The sequence below is a fragment of the Papilio machaon genome, chromosome 27, assembly GCF_912999745.1.
Source record: "Papilio machaon chromosome 27, ilPapMach1.1, whole genome shotgun sequence".
Lineage (NCBI taxonomy): Eukaryota > Metazoa > Arthropoda > Insecta > Lepidoptera > Papilionidae > Papilio > Papilio machaon.
In genome coordinates this window covers 417863-436970 of record NC_060012.1, presented here as the reverse complement: position 1 = coordinate 436970, position 19108 = coordinate 417863, and the positions used below count along the sequence as shown (strand labels likewise).

Sequence of the window (19108 nt, the reverse complement as noted above, 5' to 3'; positions counted from 1 at the left end):
AAATAAAAATAATATAGATTTAAAAATAAAATGCTGTAAAACAATGGATGAGTTTTATAATTTAAAAAACTGAATTTTTGTTAAAAACAATATACGGGTACGGAAAGAATATTAATCTAATGATTTATCTACAATTCCAGTCAAGGCAGGCTATAAGGAACCTAGAACATTATCCGCTTTAATAAATTTAAGCTCTATCGCGTATGAAGGTTTTTGCAGCCAGGATTTGCTTCACTGTACGTAAAAATAAAGTTACTTTTATGCCCGATAGAGGCGCTCTATAATTCTCATACAAATATTTCGATATGACAATACAAAATTCAGCGAAATTTCCGTCAAAATGTTTCCTGCTTGGGCATCATAATTGTACAGTAAAATAATTAAATTCGCCTTACGCATCGAATATCGTATAACAAACTATCAAAAGAGGTATAATATATCATTTATGTATGGGTTAATAGACCATCGGTGGCTTAGGGGTTGAGCACATGACTTGTAATCTGCAGATCCTGGGTTCCCGCCATGTACCAATGTGTTTTTCGAATTTCGATTTACATATGTACATTAATGCAACCTGCACATATCTGAGAGGAAATTCAAGGAAATGTGTGAAGTCAACCCGCACTGGTCCTGCGTGGTTGACTATGGCTTAGTCACTCCTAACTTAGAGTAGGCTCAGCCCCTCAGTGGGGATGTATAGTGAGCTGATTATGTATGTTGTTTTGAAGTGTCAAATGTCAATTCATGTTCCATAATTATGCAGTTATGTCATTACATTAATTTTATTGATCCACAATTATTTTATAGCAGTGTTCTTTTAGCTTTGTCATGATGACCAAAGACAATATGTCCAATAAAGAAAGTTATACATCGCAAGTTGTAACAAACAAAGTGATCAAGAACTATTACAGATATGTCATTTATATGTGTTATAAACTTACTAGCTGTCTCCCGCGATGTCCGCGCGGGATTAAAATAAAAATTATGTTCTACATCTATGCCAAATCTCAATAAGATCCGTTAAGCTGTTCTGGAGATACCTTCTAACAAAATCCATCTAAACATTCGCATTTATAATATTAGGAAGATTTTAATATTAGTATAAATGCAGTCACTTTTTATAACCAAGTGATTGTTAGTTGGTTTTAGACTTTAAACTTTACTATCATTTCAGAGTAATATTTATTAAGCAATCAATTGATTATTATACGGAAGATATCACAAGATTAAGACCACTTGTAATATCGCGATTGTCGCGTAATTGTCAGATTATGAATGAAGTGAATGTCGTCACTAAACTATCTTTGTATAACAAGATTGAAACATTATTAGCATTAAAACAATGAAGCCTCGATTGCTCAAGGGTTAAGCACTTGACTTGCAATCTGCTGGGTTCGAATCCCGCCATGTACTAATGTGTTTTCCTAGTTTCGATTTACACATGTACATTTATCCGACGTTGATACTGTGAAGGAAAACATCGTGATGCAACCTGCATATATCTGAGAAGAAATTTACAGATATATGTGTGAAGTCAACCAACCCGCACTTGGCCAGTGTGGTTAACTATGGCCTAGTCACCCCTAAGTTAGGGTAGGCTCCGAGTCCCTCGGTGGAGATGTATAGTGAGCTGATGATGAAACATTATTAGCGCTCGTGATTAGCTACGAGCGTGGTATTAGGCAATGAGATTGTCCAAAATATCTTATTTCAACTCGCGGGCAAAGTCGCGAAATTTTGAACATACGATGTATGAGAGTGTTCATATGTAACTAGCGGAGTTTGGGATCTATTCGCTATGTAAAGTAAGTTTAACCGGTTTGAACCGATTTAAAATAAGAACTAACAATTAATATAGGTAATTTAGACCAGTGATTTACTCAATGTTCCAGTTGGTACCTTCAGGGTCCTTGGAGGATCCGGCGGAGAAATAAAGTTGAGGGTTTACGAGTTTATATAGAAAAATATCATGTGGTTTACCTTAGCTAGTGAAATTTTGAAGCTGTGTACAAGTGAAAAAATAGAGAAGCAGTACTTAATTAATGCTGTGTGCAATTTATAGAAAATTAATTTGAGGTCAAGCTAATTAATGTGACCATTGCGTTCCGGATATTTATAACTCCGAATGTAGTGTTTCTGTGTAATCTTTTAAATACAATGTCGTAGTTTACCTACTTACAATCAATACGTTCCACATCGCTGAGCAATAAGGGCATGGCCGCACTGTTGTACCTTCTTGCGAAGTTGTCTGACATTTACTCACAGCTGAAATCAATATTCACCATCTTTAAGATTGAACTAACAATAATTTTACTTTGCAATAATAGAGTACTATCTTTTGACTGTTATTGCGAACTTTAGATCAGTGAAATTTATACAATACTAGCTGTCGCCCGCGACTCCGTCCGCGCACAGTTAAAAAAAAGAAAAATAGATGTTGGCCGATTCTCAGACCTACTGAATATGCTCACAAAATTTCATGAGAATCGGTCAAGCCGTTTCGGAGGAGTACGGGAACGAAAACTGTGACACGAGAATTTTATATATTAGATAAATAAAATTTTAATATACAGATTCAAAAATGGTACGACATTCACATTTGTGCCTAATTACAAAGAATACATATAAAAAACGCATCAACTCATCCGTAGGTGTAGGTAGAAATGGATAGTTGAAGACCGACGGCTGAATAATGAATGTTACATCGTTTTGAAGGACGAAAATCAAGAGCGTCACATAGTGAGAGTGTCAGTGACATAATGAACTATAAAAAAAACTCAAGTTCAAACAAACTGCAATTAATTACTTGAGACTTTATCAAAGTAGGTATGCAGGTGGTAATGTAGAGTCAACGGTAAAATCGTCTATGACTCAGGGCTGTTGTGTGCCAGCTCTTCCATAAAAACTGAAGTGTTACCGATAAGATTACGTATAATGGAAACTCATTCGATATTGTACTTTCCATATTTTTAAGTTGGATATGATTCATATTTTGATGGAAATATGTAAGAGCTTTAAAAGTAAACTATTGTCAATAAGTTGGTTATGGATGGAATGTAGTCACTTCTTTTTTATATCATAAGATGGCAAACGAGCAAGCGGTCACCTGAATCCGTTTAAATAGCGAAGCGACCGTGGCCTATAGATGGTGGTAGACGCCAAGCAGCAACAACATCTGTTGCACGAATTGGCCGGCTCGCCCGGTTAAATACCACGACCACACAGAAGACCGGCGTGAAGTGGAAGCGATTTCGCGTATAGTCTGATGAGTGTGGTTCCGGAGGTCTAATTTTGGTCCTCTTTCCTTTCACACCCTTTTCTTATTAGGAAGGGATGGGAAGTTGATTTGGCGAAAGGGGACGCATAGGAAGGGGGAATATCCTCTTTCTGTACGTCCCCTTCGCCGTTGAATAAAGATAGCCAATGCATCTGCATTTGCCGATGTCTATGCGCAACGGTCGCCTCGCTATTTCGGCGTATCCAGGTGACCGTTTGACTCGTTTGCCAACTATTGATATGAAAAAATATCTATTAAGTGATTATCAGACGTATTTCTCATGATAAAAAACCCAATTTGTTCCCTTTATCTATATGAAAGAATATTGGAATTACGGATAAGTTTTGGTGAGTAATAATGATATGAAATTAAGAAATTCAATGGATAAAGAAATATCGCGTGATTATTATGAACTTTGTGACTCGAACCACAAGTTTGATATATGTATGTTTTGTCTAGAGATAACTAACCTATATTTTTTTATATTAAGATGACGACAAACGAGCTAGCTAAAGATTATTAATAGACAGAGGAAAGGCTAAAAAGAAAGTGTATATTTCCTATTTAACTTATCCTCCGTAGAGTCTACCTCCATTCCAATCTTTTCGTTACAAAAAATAATGTAGAGATTATATTTTTTTATTATAAGATAGCAAACGAGCCATCGACCACTTGAATTCGCCGAAATTTCGAAGCGACCGCTGCCCATAGACATACGCAACTGTAGATGCGTTGCCTATTTAATCTACGGAGGAGAAGACACACAGAAAGAGAACATATCCCCTTCCTATGCGTCCCCTCCATCAAATCTCCTTCCGCCTCCCACAAATTTTTAAACTGTGAAAATCGTAAAAAACATTTGTAGATAGTGCTCTGAACCCGGACCTGTAGATAACAAGTTTGGTGCTGAACCACTGCACCATTGAAGCTAATTGTATCACTGTTGTAATCTTGTTGCAGTATTTGTACGAGATCGGGCACAGAGTATGTGTGACGCAGCCCAGAGTGGCCGCAGCGGTATCTCTAGCTGCCCGCGTGGCCACCGAACGAGGGGAAGAACCCGGCAACACTGTGGGGTACGCTGCCTCGATGACGTCAGCAAGGAACAGCGAAACCGGCATTGTGGTAAGAATAAATAGACAGGGCAACACCAAACTATAATCACGACTTACCTCTAAATAACACTAGTACTTGTTACGACTAAGTAACAAAAACAACAGTTGTTAGAATTAATATTCTATTACTTTCAAGGAAAGAGCCATGTGGCGGTGTAATTTACGAATCGTAGCAAAATATAAATGGGTTGCCATTATCGGCATTAGTATTTCGTAGTTATTCTAGAGTTTTGAATGTGGCGTAGATACTTGATCCGGTGAGAGAGGCGCTACGATCGAGGTTAGTTCTGTCAAAAAATGTGTGAGACCCAGGAAAAAGGATCTTGTGATACATTTTAACATTGAAAGGAGGGCGCTACTGAGATATCATAAATTAGTAACTTATACCCACCTGGTCAGATAACGTTGTCTATAAGCGTAAATTCCTAGTGAAACACCTGCACAAATTATATCTTTGTTGATAAAAGATAATAAAAAAATTGATTACAATATTTTTATTGGATAGTTAATAAGTAATTGCTTCCATCTGAGGAACCAATTTCTTACAGAAAACTGCCACCATAAGGCTAATTATACATAAGTTAACGTCTAGGTAATCTACAAAATCTAATCTAGATATTGCGTGAGCGGTGACATGATTAATTAATGCAATGAACGATAGATCGATTAGGGAATAAAAACCCCACACAGAGTTGAGATAAATACAGAGAAATACGGAGTATTTTTCGATATTGATTTGTTTTGTTTAATTTCTTTTCGTATCTCAATTTCCCTAACTAACCGTTGATTTCTGAGACAAAAATCTCTGTATAAAACATATCGTCATCCCTGTAATTATCTTTGACGAAACAAAGATAACAATATGATTTAAACGGAGATTTTGGTCTTAGAAACCTACAGTAAAAGGCAGTCATCTTTGTATAGTATGTATTATTTTATTCCAGTTCATGACAGAAGGTGTTCTTCTAAGGGAAATGTTCGCTTCTCCGTTACTTATGCAGTATACTTGTATTGTATTGGATGAGGTAAATTTATATATTTTTAGATATACTTTAAGTTTTGGAACGAAGTTCCTTATCGCGCGTTGTGAAAGGTGGCTAGACGGAAAAAATTCTTACGAAAAGTTGTCACGACACTTTTTGCTATAGTAAGTATGTTAACGACGTGACAATATATAACGAAAAGTCATAGAAATGAAATGTACTTCTTGTGAAGACTTAAGTTTTTTATTCATAGAATAAACATTGGTTCCTTCACTAATTAATAGAAAGGAACTTCGTTCCATCCGGGTGTCCCAACACACCTCTCAAGTTTTTTTTTTTTATCACTTTTGGGAGTATTGAATTATCCTACGAATTAAAATCAGTTGTAACTACAATTGCGCTCGAATAATTAAAACATTAATTGACACAACGATTTGACACAACTATTAATTGATGAGATCATGGTACGTCGTTGACTATTAAATGACAGGACCTGTCAAGTGCGCATACCCCTCTATCGAATAACTATCGTAGGCTACGAGTCTCTCAGATGATGATGATATTTTAATGATTTTTCATGGAACAGTTTTTTTGGTGATGATTTAATTCATCCTTTTTTCTTCAGGTCCATGAAAGAACTCAGATGACAGATGTTCTTATGGGATTGCTAAAGAAAATCGCTAAAGTAAGCATTTTACAAAACATATTTAAATACCACAATAAATATAACAAATTATAGTGATTTTCCTTTGGTTCAAATTCGACTATAATTCAAAATCAAATAATTTTTATTTATTTTCGACTAGTTATCGCCCGTAACTCCGTTTGTGTGGAATTAAAAAAAAACATAATTATTCTATGTGTACTTACAGAGATACCTTTTAATTTTAACAAACACCCATCCATCTATCTATCTAAACTTTCACATCTACCAAACTATAAATGCGAATGTTTAGATGGATGGATGGATGGATGGATGGATGTTTGTTTGAAGGTATCTCCAGAACGGCTCAACGGATCTTGATGAAATTTGTCACAGATGTAGAACATAGTCTGGATGAACACATAGGCTACTTAATAAGTTTTTTTTTAATTCCGCGCGGACAGAGTCGGATGACACCTAGTGTAAAATATTAGTTAATTGTTTGCTTAATCGATATAAAGGTTTAAACTATTAATTATTTTAGAAGCGCAAGAATTTAAAATTAGTAATATCATCAGCTACAATGGACGCGGAGTTTCTGAGAGATTTCTTCAATCTGTCTGATAAAAAGGAACAAGACAGAAAGAGTACGTCAGTTATAATGTCAATGCAGGGACGAACCCATCCCATTGACGTGTTTTACGTTGAAGGTACATAATTATATCTAGTCATACTTAGGATTTAACTAACATTAGATACAGGTTAAAAGTGAATAGCCCAATGATTCCTAAATGAACCCTTGGGGGTATGTAGAAGATCCGTTGGGGGTGTATGATTATCTTTTATATTATAAGGCAAATGAATTAGCGGTAATTTGGTAAAATAGCGAAGTTATCGCCGCATATATTCCGCAATTGTAAATACTTTAATTGACGGAGGAGGGGACACACAGAAAGTTTTCGCCTTTATATGCGTAACCTCTGTAAAATTCACTTCCACTTCCCATCCTTTCTTTATTCACCACTAGCTTTTACCTGCGACTCCGTCCGCGCGGAATTAAAAAAATGCACACAAGATAAAAAAAAGTTCCTATGTCCGTCTCCTAGTTCTAAGCTACCTCCCCATCAATTTTCAGCTAAATCAGTTCGACCTATCTTGAGTTTAAATAGTGTAACTAACACGACTTTCTGACTATATATATAGATTTTCTTGTGCGGAAGTAAAGAGGACTATAATTAGGCCTCTGGTACCACACACATCAGACGAAACACGGAATTACTTCCATTTGTCTGTCTTCTGAAGGTCCATTCGTGCAACAGATGTTGCTTACGTCTACCTTTTTTGAAAACTAAACAGAACATAGTTGGAAACCATTGAAATTGAAATATGTCTAAGAAATAAAACTAATTATCTCTGGTTTTAAAGTTAGGTGGAAAGTAACTAGTCGGAAATTTTTCTGTTTTTAGAACCAGTACCTGATTATGTGAAAGCTACAGTGGAAACGGTTATTAAAATACATGAAAACGAACCCTTTGGTGATATATTGGCCTTTCTGACGTCACAGGTTGGTTCAATTATATGCTATATGTTTGTTTGTTTGTCACCAAGTTATTAGCAAATCGTTGTATAGATTTAAATAATATTTTGTTAGTGTATTATTAAGAGGATAGAGAATGTTTGTGCATTAAAATAAATACTAGATAAAAATATTTATCAGAGATATTATTTTATGTTTATTAAAGTAATTTTTTTTTATTTTGTTCATTACCCAACTTACCTGGGAGTAGGGTTGCCAAGTCGCCAAACCTAATAACCGGACAGACCTAGTTTGGCCGGACATTTGAGTAGAAAAGCCGGACACGACCGTCGTCTGCGTTCGGCCATTCGAAATGTAATTTTTTTTTGTAATGTAAAAATTGTTTGCGAAATGTAAAAATCTTAACAAAGCCGGACAACCCGGACACGCAATCAAAAAGCCTACCTATGACCAGCTTTATTCGGACGCCTGGCAACGCTACCCGGGAGGGTAAAGTTTTATACATGTTTTAAATTATGTCATAAATTCGTTTTTTTTTTTATCAATGTGTTGTAGGAAGAGATACTTTCAGCTTTAGAAATATTACAACAATATTCTGAAGAGAATAACGAAACGAATAAACACAGACGTTACTTTGCAAGCGGTGTACAAGCTGCTAATATGTCAGTGTTGCCAATGTACGGCACTTTGCCACATTATAAACAGATCAAAGTGTTCCAAATGGCGGATAGCAATGTGCGTAAAATTATATTAGCTACAAATATAGCGGAGACTAGTGTTACAATACCAGGCATTGTTTATGGTGAGTTTTTGGGGGTCTCAGTTAATTTTTGGGGTTCTCGATTTTAAAACTGCAGTTAGTTGTAAGTTGTGATTTGGGGATCTGATACTATTTTTGAGGGTTTACATTTTGGGGGTCGTCATTTTATGTTTTGGGGGGTTTGATTTTGAACATTTTTTTCTTCAAGTTTCAACTAAATACTGTATTTTTAATTAAATTATAAGTTAAATTGTTTAATTCAACGCTCACAAAATGACCTTACATCTATAATTCTACAAAATTATACTCGTGTACAATTACAAGACCCCTTTATTTGATAAACTAATGTTATATAATATTATTTTATATGAAGTGATCGACTGTGGGTTCCACAAATTGCCCTACTTCGAGTCAGCAGTGGGCGTGCAGTCTGTCTGCGTCACTCCGATATCAAAGAACAACGCGACACAGCGCGCGGGCCGGGCGGGCAGGACTAGTCGCGGGAAATGTTACAGGTGAGGTAGTGTCTGATAGTTGAGTTGGCACGTCGGACACTAGCGTCATTTTGTAACCGAAGTGCCAAGTAAGCGCTGGATATATATTTGAAATTATTTTATATTTTTAATGTTTTAGTCATTGTAAATAGGACTAAAAAGCCGTGCGATTTTCATTTCTGACACAATTTATCAGTGAAAATTGAACCTATATACTTTTTAAAAATATCAGTTGCTCATGGTCAGAGTTCTGCGACTATTCGCTTAGTGGAAAAGTTATTTAATATTATATGTCTTTACAGATTGTACACAGAGAGTCAGTACGAGAAGTTGTCAACCTGCATACCGCCGGAGATGTGTCGCAGCGATCTATCCGCCATGCTGCTGCAGCTCAAAGCACTAGGCATACATAATGTACTGAGGTAATTGAAAATGACGCCATCTAGTAAGCATTTCCAAAACTAAATTGGAATAAAATTAGAAATAACGCCATCTAACGAGCATTTGATGAACTATTGTGAATTTAATATCAATTTTCAAATTAGGAATAACGCCATCTAGTAATCATTTGATAAACATATACTAGTTCCTGTTCGATAATTCGAAATAAATACAATTTAGAATATTGCCATGTAACGGGCATTTTATAAACTAATTTTCAGATGTATATATCAAAATCATTCTTCATTAATGTCCCAGGTTCACATTCCCCACGCCACCTCCAGCTAAGAGTCTACTGTCAGGTCTGGAGACGTTGTATGCGCTGTCAGCTATAGACAAACACGGAGATTTAACGCCCCAAGTGGGAGCTTATATGGCGGAGTTACCTTTGAACCCGATGTGCGCCAAAATGTTATGCAATAGTGGTCAGTATAATATTATTTAGAGCAAATGTGTATAAACACAATTTTATAGATCGTCATATATTATACAGTGTAAACTCTTCATAACGAAACTCAAGGGACTGAGCATTTTTTGTCGTTATAGAGAGTTATCGTTATATGGAGTGAACAAAAAAACGACCAAATTAACAAGATAACATAACATAAACAATAATATCGATAATAAATATGTACTGTTTACAAATATGAACACATTTCTTCGTAATAGAGAATGGCGTATCGCTATAAAGAGTTTCAATATGTGGGTTTTAACGCAAAAAAAAAAGTTGGGCTCACTTTAACGTTACAGGGAGTTTATTGTTATAAAGAGTTTACACTGTAGTTTGAATTCGTATGTGGTCTAGATTGATAATAAAAAAAAATGAATTATTATAATATTTTATTTATTAAATTAGAATCGAATGAAGTCTGAAAGATCTAACAACATAATTCTACTTTCTGTGACACATTGCGTACACATAATGTATTTAAGTTGCCTTTACTAATAAATGCGTATGGTGAAATGGATGGATGGATGTTTGAAGGTATTTCCAAAACGACTGAACATATCTTGATGATATTTTGGCACAAATGTAGAACAAAATCTGGAAGAACACATAGGCTACTAATCTATATATATAGTCAGAAAGTGGTGTTAGTTACACTATTTATAACTCAAGATTGGTAGAACTGATTTAGCTGAAAATTGATGGGGAGGTAGCTTAGAACTAGGAGACGGACATAGGATACTTACATTTACCCCGTTTTCTATTTTTTATTTCGCGCGGACGGAGTCGCGGGTAAAAGCTAGTTAAGTTATATTTAAATTCCCCACGGACGTAGTCGCGGGCGACAATTAGTTGTAAATATTTAGGAATTTCCACAGGTGAATATGGATGTATAGATGAAATTCTATCCATTGTATCCATGTTACAAGTGGACGGTGTGTTCACTTCGCCTGTCAGTGGGAAGGAAAATATCTCCGCTAAGATATCCAGAAGAAATAACTTTGAGGTATGAATACTGAACAATGTCTTCTCCCCTTCCATCCATTTTGTAATAAAATTAAACTATTTGCTAAAATTTAATAAAAAATTAAACGTCTAGTGAAGAATTTAGCTTAAAGTAGATAGAATTATTTCATATCGAGACAATTTCTTTAAAATTAAAAAAAAAATAAAAAAATAGGTATCTATGTATTTCATATTTGCGTTTCTATTCTCTCTGTTTACCCAGAATTTATTAAAATGCTTGATATTTCTGATTTAAATAATTGTTTCAGGTAGCAGAAGGTGATATAATAATGTATCTAAATATATTTGACGCATATCTAAATGTTAGATCAAAAGATACGACGAAATATAAAAAGACGTGCAAAGCATGGTGTCAGAAGATGTATATTAATTATAGAGTTATGGAGAAGGTATGGATTTGAATATTTTTATATGCTTAACCATCAAAACTTTAAACTGTAATACAGTCAAAATCTGTTATAACGACATCGAAGGGACTACTCATATTGAGTCGTAAAAACCGATAGTTGTAACAACCGGTGACAGGTATTAATAGGAAAGATATGTATATAACATTCAGCCAGGACCTTTGATTTTGGTCATTTTAACCGGTATGTTGTTCTAAACGATGTCGCCATAAACGGTTTTGACTGTATTTCGTTGTGTAATCTTGCAATATACCACTAGATGGCGCTATTACTAAAGTTGAAGCTGTCTCTTAGTTTAATATTCTACTACTAGATGGCGCTTTTATTAAAATTGCAGTAGTCTTTATTTCTTGTTATGTTAAATTAAAATTCAGTTTTTTATTTGTACTTTATTAGGCGTATGAAATAAGACAAAGCTTAGAGAAATTAATAAAGGACAAATTCAAAATGGTGGACAAAACTTTTGATGGACCTGATTTAGGAACTGGTGAGTTTGATCATTTGAATTTATTTATAACTAGCTTTTACCCGCGACTTCGTCCGCGCGGAATAAAAAAAAAATAGAAAACGGGGTAAAAATTATCCTATGTCCGTTTCCTGGTTCTAAGCTACCTGCCCACCAATTTTCAGTCAAATCGATTCAGCCGTTCTTGAGTTATAAATAGTGTAACTAACACGACTCTCTTTTATATATATATATATAGATTAGCGATTGCCTGCTATTTTGTTACAGTAAAATAAAAATAAACATCATAATGTCATTTGAAAAATAACTTTCTAGTAGCTTATTCACACAGGTGGGCACAGTTAATCGAAAAGTTAACTTCGTTAATCGTTAATTCGTTAATAAAAAAATTAACTTCGTTAATCGTTAAAGCGTTAAATTCTCGAAAATTTAACGCAAGTTAAAGTTAATCGTTAACAGTTAACCATACCAAAATTATACATACTACTTTCACACTTATGGTGGCGACACTTGTTTAAAATATTTATTTGAATATATTAGTTCCGAAAAAATGAAGCAATTTAATATAATAATAAAAACACAATAAACTCAACTAACTAAAATGTTTGGAAAATGGCGCCAACGGTTAAAGAATACAAACAGAGATTTTTTTGTTTTCTTCACCAAAGGCAAAGGGAATTATGCCCAAACAAACAAGTCTTCAGTAGATTATTTTTATTGGTATGAAATGAAAATGAAATTTAATGAGATGAAATAAATTCAAACCAACCTAATTCATTGAATCAAATCATTAAATCTGATATTGTAATAAATTAGGAGCTTCTTTTTAGAAATATTTGCATGAATCATAAAAACTTCATTGATTTTTTTTTTTTGTAAAAACTTCGTGGTTGGTTTTTTCTTTTTAATTGTGTTTAACACTTCGCGTGTTTTCTTGACAGCTCCTCGAAATTTGTGAACTACTAGAAGGGTCAATAATTAAATAAAACCACAACTGTATTCTGATCTGAGCGTGTCTTTATTTTTAACTCGCGGTCCGTATACATTACCACGCTAATCAAACCATAGTGCGATCTAATAAGAACACTACGCCATCTAACGACCTAAGTGATTACAATATGTGAGTTGCATCTTGAACAAATAGACATTATTTTGACAGTTGACAGAAAGAGAACGCACGAGTTTGGAAAAGCTAAAGAAAAATCACGAGTAAAAAAGTGTTTTTAATACAGTTGCTCTAAAAGTGGCGTATTGCAGGGACGAAGAGCGTTCGGAATGTGGGCTATTACATACTCGTGCTTTTATAGACTCGTTATGAAATATACTATTTCGAACCCTCTTTTGATTTTGTCCTCTTGGTCACGTCTTTCCCGGACGCTCTAATGCATCACACTTGCACGCGAACTTCACATATATCAATTATCAACTCGTTCGTTTACCATTCGAGTCGCCGACAGTCGCCCAACATAGCTGAACTTACGAGCGTGGCGTGGCACGTAATTTAAACAAAATGACAGCACGTCTCCAAGTTTCTAATTTAACGATTAACGGACTTTTATTAACGGAAGTTGAGTTTAACGGAAGTTAACAAAAGCGTTAACACTTTTTGAAGTTAACTTAAAAGTTAATCCGTTAAGCAAAATGTTAACTTCGTTAACTAACGATTAACGGATTAACGAGTTAATGCCCAGCTCTGCTTATTCAAAATAATATGAAACTAATATTTACCCTGCTGTATATCGGGGTAAAGATAATTGATAATGTTTGTTACATTGCAGGTAAATGTGTCCGTGTAATGCGCTGCGTAGTGTCAGGTCTGTTCCCGCAAGCCGCGCGTCTCTCCCCTGCCGGTGCGTACTGCGGAGTGCGCGGCGCTCAGCTGCACATCGCCACAAACAGCTGTCTGTATCATCACCAACAACCTAAATGGTAAAATACACTCTCAGATCTAATGAGATCTTATGTGCCGCGCGTCTCTCCCCTGCCGGCGCGTACTGCGGAGTGCGGAGTGCGCGGCGCTCAGCTGCACATCGCCACAAACAGCTGTCTGTATCATCACCAACAACCTAAATGGTAAAATACACTCTCAGATCTAATGAGATCTTATGTGCCGCGCGTCTCTCCCCTGCCGGCGCGTACTGCGGAGTGCGGAGTGCGCGGCGCTCAGCTGCACATCGCCACAAACAGCTGTCTGTATCATCACCAACAACCTAAATGGTAAAATACACTCTCAGATCTAATGAGATCTTATGTGCCGCGCGTCTCTCCCCTGCCGGCGCGTACTGCGGAGTGCGGAGTGCGCGGCGCTCAGCTGCACATCGCCACAAACAGCTGTCTGTATCATCACCAACAACCTAAATGGTAAAATACACTCTCAGATCTAATGAGATCTTATGTGCCGCGCGTCTCTCCCCTGCCGGCGCGTACTGCGGAGTGCGGAGTGCGCGGCGCTCAGCTGCACATCGCCACAAACAGCTGTCTGTATCATCACCAACAACCTAAATGGTAAAATACACTCTCAGATCTAATGAGATCTTATGTGCCGCGCGTCTCTCCCCTGCCGGCGCGTACTGCGGAGTGCGGAGTGCGCGGCGCTCAGCTGCACATCGCCACAAACAGCTGTCTGTATCATCACCAACAACCTAAATGGTAAAATACACTCTCAGATCTAATGAGATCTTATGTGCCGCGCGTCTCTCCCCTGCCGGCGCGTACTGCGGAGTGCGGAGTGCGCGGCGCTCAGCTGCACATCGCCACAAACAGCTGTCTGTATCATCACCAACAACCTAAATGGTAAAATACACTCTCAGATCTAATGAGATCTTATGTGCCGCGCGTCTCTCCCCTGCCGGCGCGTACTGCGGAGTGCGGAGTGCGCGGCGCTCAGCTGCACATCGCCACAAACAGCTGTCTGTATCATCACCAACAACCTAAATGGTAAAATACACTCTCAGATCTAATGAGATCTTATGTGCCGCGCGTCTCTCCCCTGCCGGCGCGTACTGCGGAGTGCGGAGTGCGCGGCGCTCAGCTGCACATCGCCACAAACAGCTGTCTGTATCATCACCAACAACCTAAATGGTAAAATACACTCTCAGATCTAATGAGATCTTATGTGCCGCGCGTCTCTCCCCTGCCGGCGCGTACTGCGGAGTGCGGAGTGCGCGGCGCTCAGCTGCACATCGCCACAAACAGCTGTCTGTATCATCACCAACAACCTAAATGGTAAAATACACTCTCAGATCTAATGAGATCTTATGTGCCGCGCGTCTCTCCCCTGCCGGCGCGTACTGCGGAGTGCGGAGTGCGCGGCGCTCAGCTGCACATCGCCACAAACAGCTGTCTGTATCATCACCAACAACCTAAATGGTAAAATACACTCTCAGATCTAATGAGATCTTATGTGCCGCGCGTCTCTCCCCTGCCGGCGCGTACTGCGGAGTGCGGAGTGCGCGGCGCTCAGCTGCACATCGCCACAAACAGCTGTCTGTATCATCACCAACAACCTAAATGGTAAAATACACTCTCAGATCTAATGAGATCTTATGTGCCGCGCGTCTCTCCCCTGCCGGCGCGTACTGCGGAGTGCGGAGTGCGCGGCGCTCAGCTGCACATCGCCACAAACAGCTGTCTGTATCATCACCAACAACCTAAATGGTAAAATACACTCTCAGATCTAATGAGATCTTATGTGCCGCGCGTCTCTCCCCTGCCGGCGCGTACTGCGGAGTGCGGAGTGCGCGGCGCTCAGCTGCACATCGCCACAAACAGCTGTCTGTATCATCACCAACAACCTAAATGGTAAAATACACTCTCAGATCTAATGAGATCTTATGTGCCGCGCGTCTCTCCCCTGCCGGCGCGTACTGCGGAGTGCGGAGTGCGCGGCGCTCAGCTGCACATCGCCACAAACAGCTGTCTGTATCATCACCAACAACCTAAATGGTAAAATACACTCTCAGATCTAATGAGATCTTATGTGCCGCGCGTCTCTCCCCTGCCGGCGCGTACTGCGGAGTGCGGAGTGCGCGGCGCTCAGCTGCACATCGCCACAAACAGCTGTCTGTATCATCACCAACAACCTAAATGGTAAAATACACTCTCAGATCTAATGAGATCTTATGTGATCCAACGTGATATCATGAGATCTACTGTGATTTTATGTGATACATAACAAGACAACTACATACATACGTCACGGCTATGCAACTTTTTTGACATTAACCGTAGAGCGTGAGCTGTTATAATAAAAACTTATACCCACCTGGTCAGATAACTTTGTCGTACTATAATATGAAATATCGTCTCAAATCGAGAGCTTATTTCAGGGTGGTGTTCGCGGGCGTTGTGAGTGTGGCGGAGAAGACGTACATGAGAGATCTGATGACAATACAGAAAGACTGGTTGATAGAAGTTGCACCTCATTACTACAGAGAGACTTGATGATTAGCAAATTGGTACAGAATGCAATACAAGTATCAAGATTATTACAGCAAATGTACACAAGTATCAAGATTGATATAGAAATGATTTATTAATTCATCAAAAAGTACAGAAGTTGATGCAAGTATCAAGATTGTTACAGAAATAGTTAATACAAATATCAAGAGTACTGAATAACAAGTTGATGCAATAATTTTTAATGTCTAAAATACATTGATGCTTAACTTTCTCATATAAATATGAAAATAATTAATTAAATTTTTATAGTAAAACTTGATTTTATTTTTCCCAACTTTGAAATTTATGTTAATTATACCGCCATCTATGAGCTTTACCTTAAAACAAGAACTAAACACTTATGTTGTTAACTATATTCACTAATAGATGGCAGCACCATGCCGTACTTTAAAAAAGGCGTTTGTTAATTTTGAAATGATTTTCATAACGAATTCGCAATGCTTTTTATTTTTCTTAATCTTATTAGAAATTAACTTTTTAATTTCACTTCCAATCTATATTTATATGAATACATTTTTAATATTAAATATTGAATAAAGTATAATATACTCGTAGTATTAAATATACCTTTTTTAAACAGATTCTAGTGTCGCTTGAGGATGCAGCAATAAATAATCAATAAAAAGTTATCCTTCAGGTAAACAGAGTAATATAATAAATAAACATGACATACGAGATTGCGAGATGTAAACAAATTAATTAACTGCAAATAACTTGACCGATAACACTTGATACTTGTTATAAATATTAAGACATTATCACGTCTCATATCCGTATTTTTAAACCACGTATAAAAAGGTGAAGTGAAACTAGCCTACTGCTTTGTGTTATGAACTTAATTATGTTAAAAATGAATTTATATCTGATATATATCTGTATATCTGAAACAATTTAATTATATCTGATATATGGTTTTTATTAAACATTTTTAAATATATTTTCTGGAAATAAAGAAAAATAAAACCTTAATATTTTTTTTTTCATGTACAATAGATGAAAAGAGGTTTTAGTCACTATAAAGGTATTATGCAATATGTAGAAATTTCTAATGCACACTTTCTGTAATGTATTTATGTAATTAATTATAAGCTGAGATTAAATTTTACGTCACATTATATTACTAGTTGTCGCCCGCGTCTCCGTCCGCGCGGAATTAAAAAAAAACGTAGAAAATAGTCTATGTGTTCTTCCAGACTATGTTCTACATTTGTGCCAAATTTCATCGAGATCCGCTGAGCCGTTCTGGACATACCTTCAAACAAACATCCATCCATACATCCAAACATTCACATTTATAATATTAGTATGATGTGATGTGTCTCATGACCTAGCTGTTTGTGTGAGTGACAGATAATCAATTTTCTATTGCAGACAGTATTATTGATAAGCTTATCTCCAGAGCTGGGCATTAACTCGTTAATCCGTTAATCGTTAATTAACGAAGTTAACATTTTGCTTAACGGATTAACTTTTAAGTTAACTTCAAAAAGTGTTAACGCTTTTGTTAACTTCCGTTAAACTCAACTTCCGTTAATAAAAGTCCGTTAATCGTTAAATTAGAAACTTGGAGACGTGCTGTCATTTTGTTTAAATTACGCGCCACGCCACGCTCGTAAGTTCAGCTATGTTGGGCGACTGTCGGCGACTCGAATGGTGAACGAACGAGTTGATAATTGATATATGTGAAGTTCGCGTGCAAGTGTGATGCATCAGAGCGTCCGGGAAAGACGTGACCAACAGGACAAAATCAAAAGAAGGTTCAAAATAGTATAATTCATAACGAGTCTATAAAATCACGAGTATGTAATAGCCCACATTCCGAACGCTCTTCGTCCCTGCAATACGCCACTTTTTAAGCAACTGTATTAAGAACACTTTTTTACTCGTACTTTTTCTTTAGCTTTTCCAAACTCGTGCGTTCTCTTTCCCAACACTCAAAATAATGTCTATTAAAAAGAAAAAGCCAACCACGAAGTTTTTATGATTCATGCAAATATTTCTAAAAAGAAGCTCCTAATTTATTACAATATAAGATTTAATGATTTGATTCAATGAATTAGGTTGGTTTCAATTTATTTCATCTCATTAAATTTCATATCAATAAAAATAATCTACCGAAGACTTCGCTGTCTGGGCATAGTTTCCCTTGCCTACCCAGAATGGGTGAAGAAAACAAAAAAAATCTCTGTTTGTATTCTTTTACGGTTGGCGCCATTTTCCAAACATTTTAGTTAGTTGAGTTAATTGTGTTTTTATTATTATATTGAATTGCTTCATTTTTTTCGCAACTGTATTAAAAATAGTTGTTTAGTACATGGGCGGAACTGTCATTATAACTTGTGTAATTTTTATATTAATAAAAATTAATTTTCATATTAATAAAAATTAATTTTCATATTAATAAAAATTAATTTTAAAATAATAAAAATTAATTTTCATAATTAAAATAATCAAACTAATATTTCAAACAAGTGTCACCACCATAAGTGTTAAAGTAGTATGTATAATTTTGGTATGGTTAACTGTTAACGATTAACTTTAACTTGCGTTAAATTTTCGAGAATTTAACGCTTTAACGATTAACGAAGTTAAATTTTTAATTAACGAATTAACGATTAACGAAGTTAACTTTTCGATTAACTGTGCCCACCTGTGCTTATCTCTAATGACTGTTTCTAAAGCTGAGAAATTAATATAAAATATTCTTAATTTCTGATAAAAAAGCTTTATTTACTTCTTTTCCAAATTAATTTCGATTGGGTTTTAAATATTATTAAACTAAATTTTAGTTTTCATCCGTGCACACAACTCTTAAAAAAATCAGAGCAGCAGCGGCGGAGCTTCGCGGTAACGGTAACACATAAAAAAATACAGTCGAATTGATAACCTCCTTCTTTTTGAAGTCGGCTAATGAAGGATACAAAGTTTTTGCCTCACGGTTTCATGTATTAATATAATTAAAATAACGTAATGAATCAAGATTCCTCCAAAGTATTGTCTATTGAGAACGAATTAAAATTTTTTGCTAATAAGTTTAAATCGACTATCTG

At 36.4% G+C, this 19108-nt stretch overlaps 1 protein-coding gene across 2 annotated transcripts in view; it reads left to right on the top strand.

Annotated features, from left to right (window-relative positions):
- Window positions 1-16149, top strand: part of LOC106711751 (probable ATP-dependent RNA helicase DHX35) — a 30348-nt gene extending 14199 nt beyond the window's left edge. The window contains exons 3-16 of one of the 2 annotated variants that reach the window (XR_006756527.1): window positions 4238-4402; window positions 5337-5417; window positions 6001-6060; window positions 6563-6728; window positions 7485-7582; window positions 8111-8357; window positions 8689-8830; window positions 9112-9231; window positions 9509-9675; window positions 10577-10704; window positions 10973-11113; window positions 11528-11618; window positions 13376-15686; window positions 15926-15991. Coding sequence is in view for 1 of the 2 variants with exons in the window: in XM_045684825.1 (XP_045540781.1) it covers window positions 4238-4402; window positions 5337-5417; window positions 6001-6060; window positions 6563-6728; window positions 7485-7582; window positions 8111-8357; window positions 8689-8830; window positions 9112-9231; window positions 9509-9675; window positions 10577-10704; window positions 10973-11113; window positions 11528-11618; window positions 13376-13526; window positions 15926-16040 (1872 nt within the window). In the remaining variant the exon portion in view is untranslated. Of the gene's footprint in view, window positions 1-4237; window positions 4403-5336; window positions 5418-6000; window positions 6061-6562; window positions 6729-7484; window positions 7583-8110; window positions 8358-8688; window positions 8831-9111; window positions 9232-9508; window positions 9676-10576; window positions 10705-10972; window positions 11114-11527; window positions 11619-13375; window positions 15687-15925 lie in introns of both variants that reach the window. The other variant, XM_045684825.1, reaches the window with a different exon arrangement.
- The last annotated feature ends 2959 nt before the right edge of the window (window positions 16150-19108 follow it).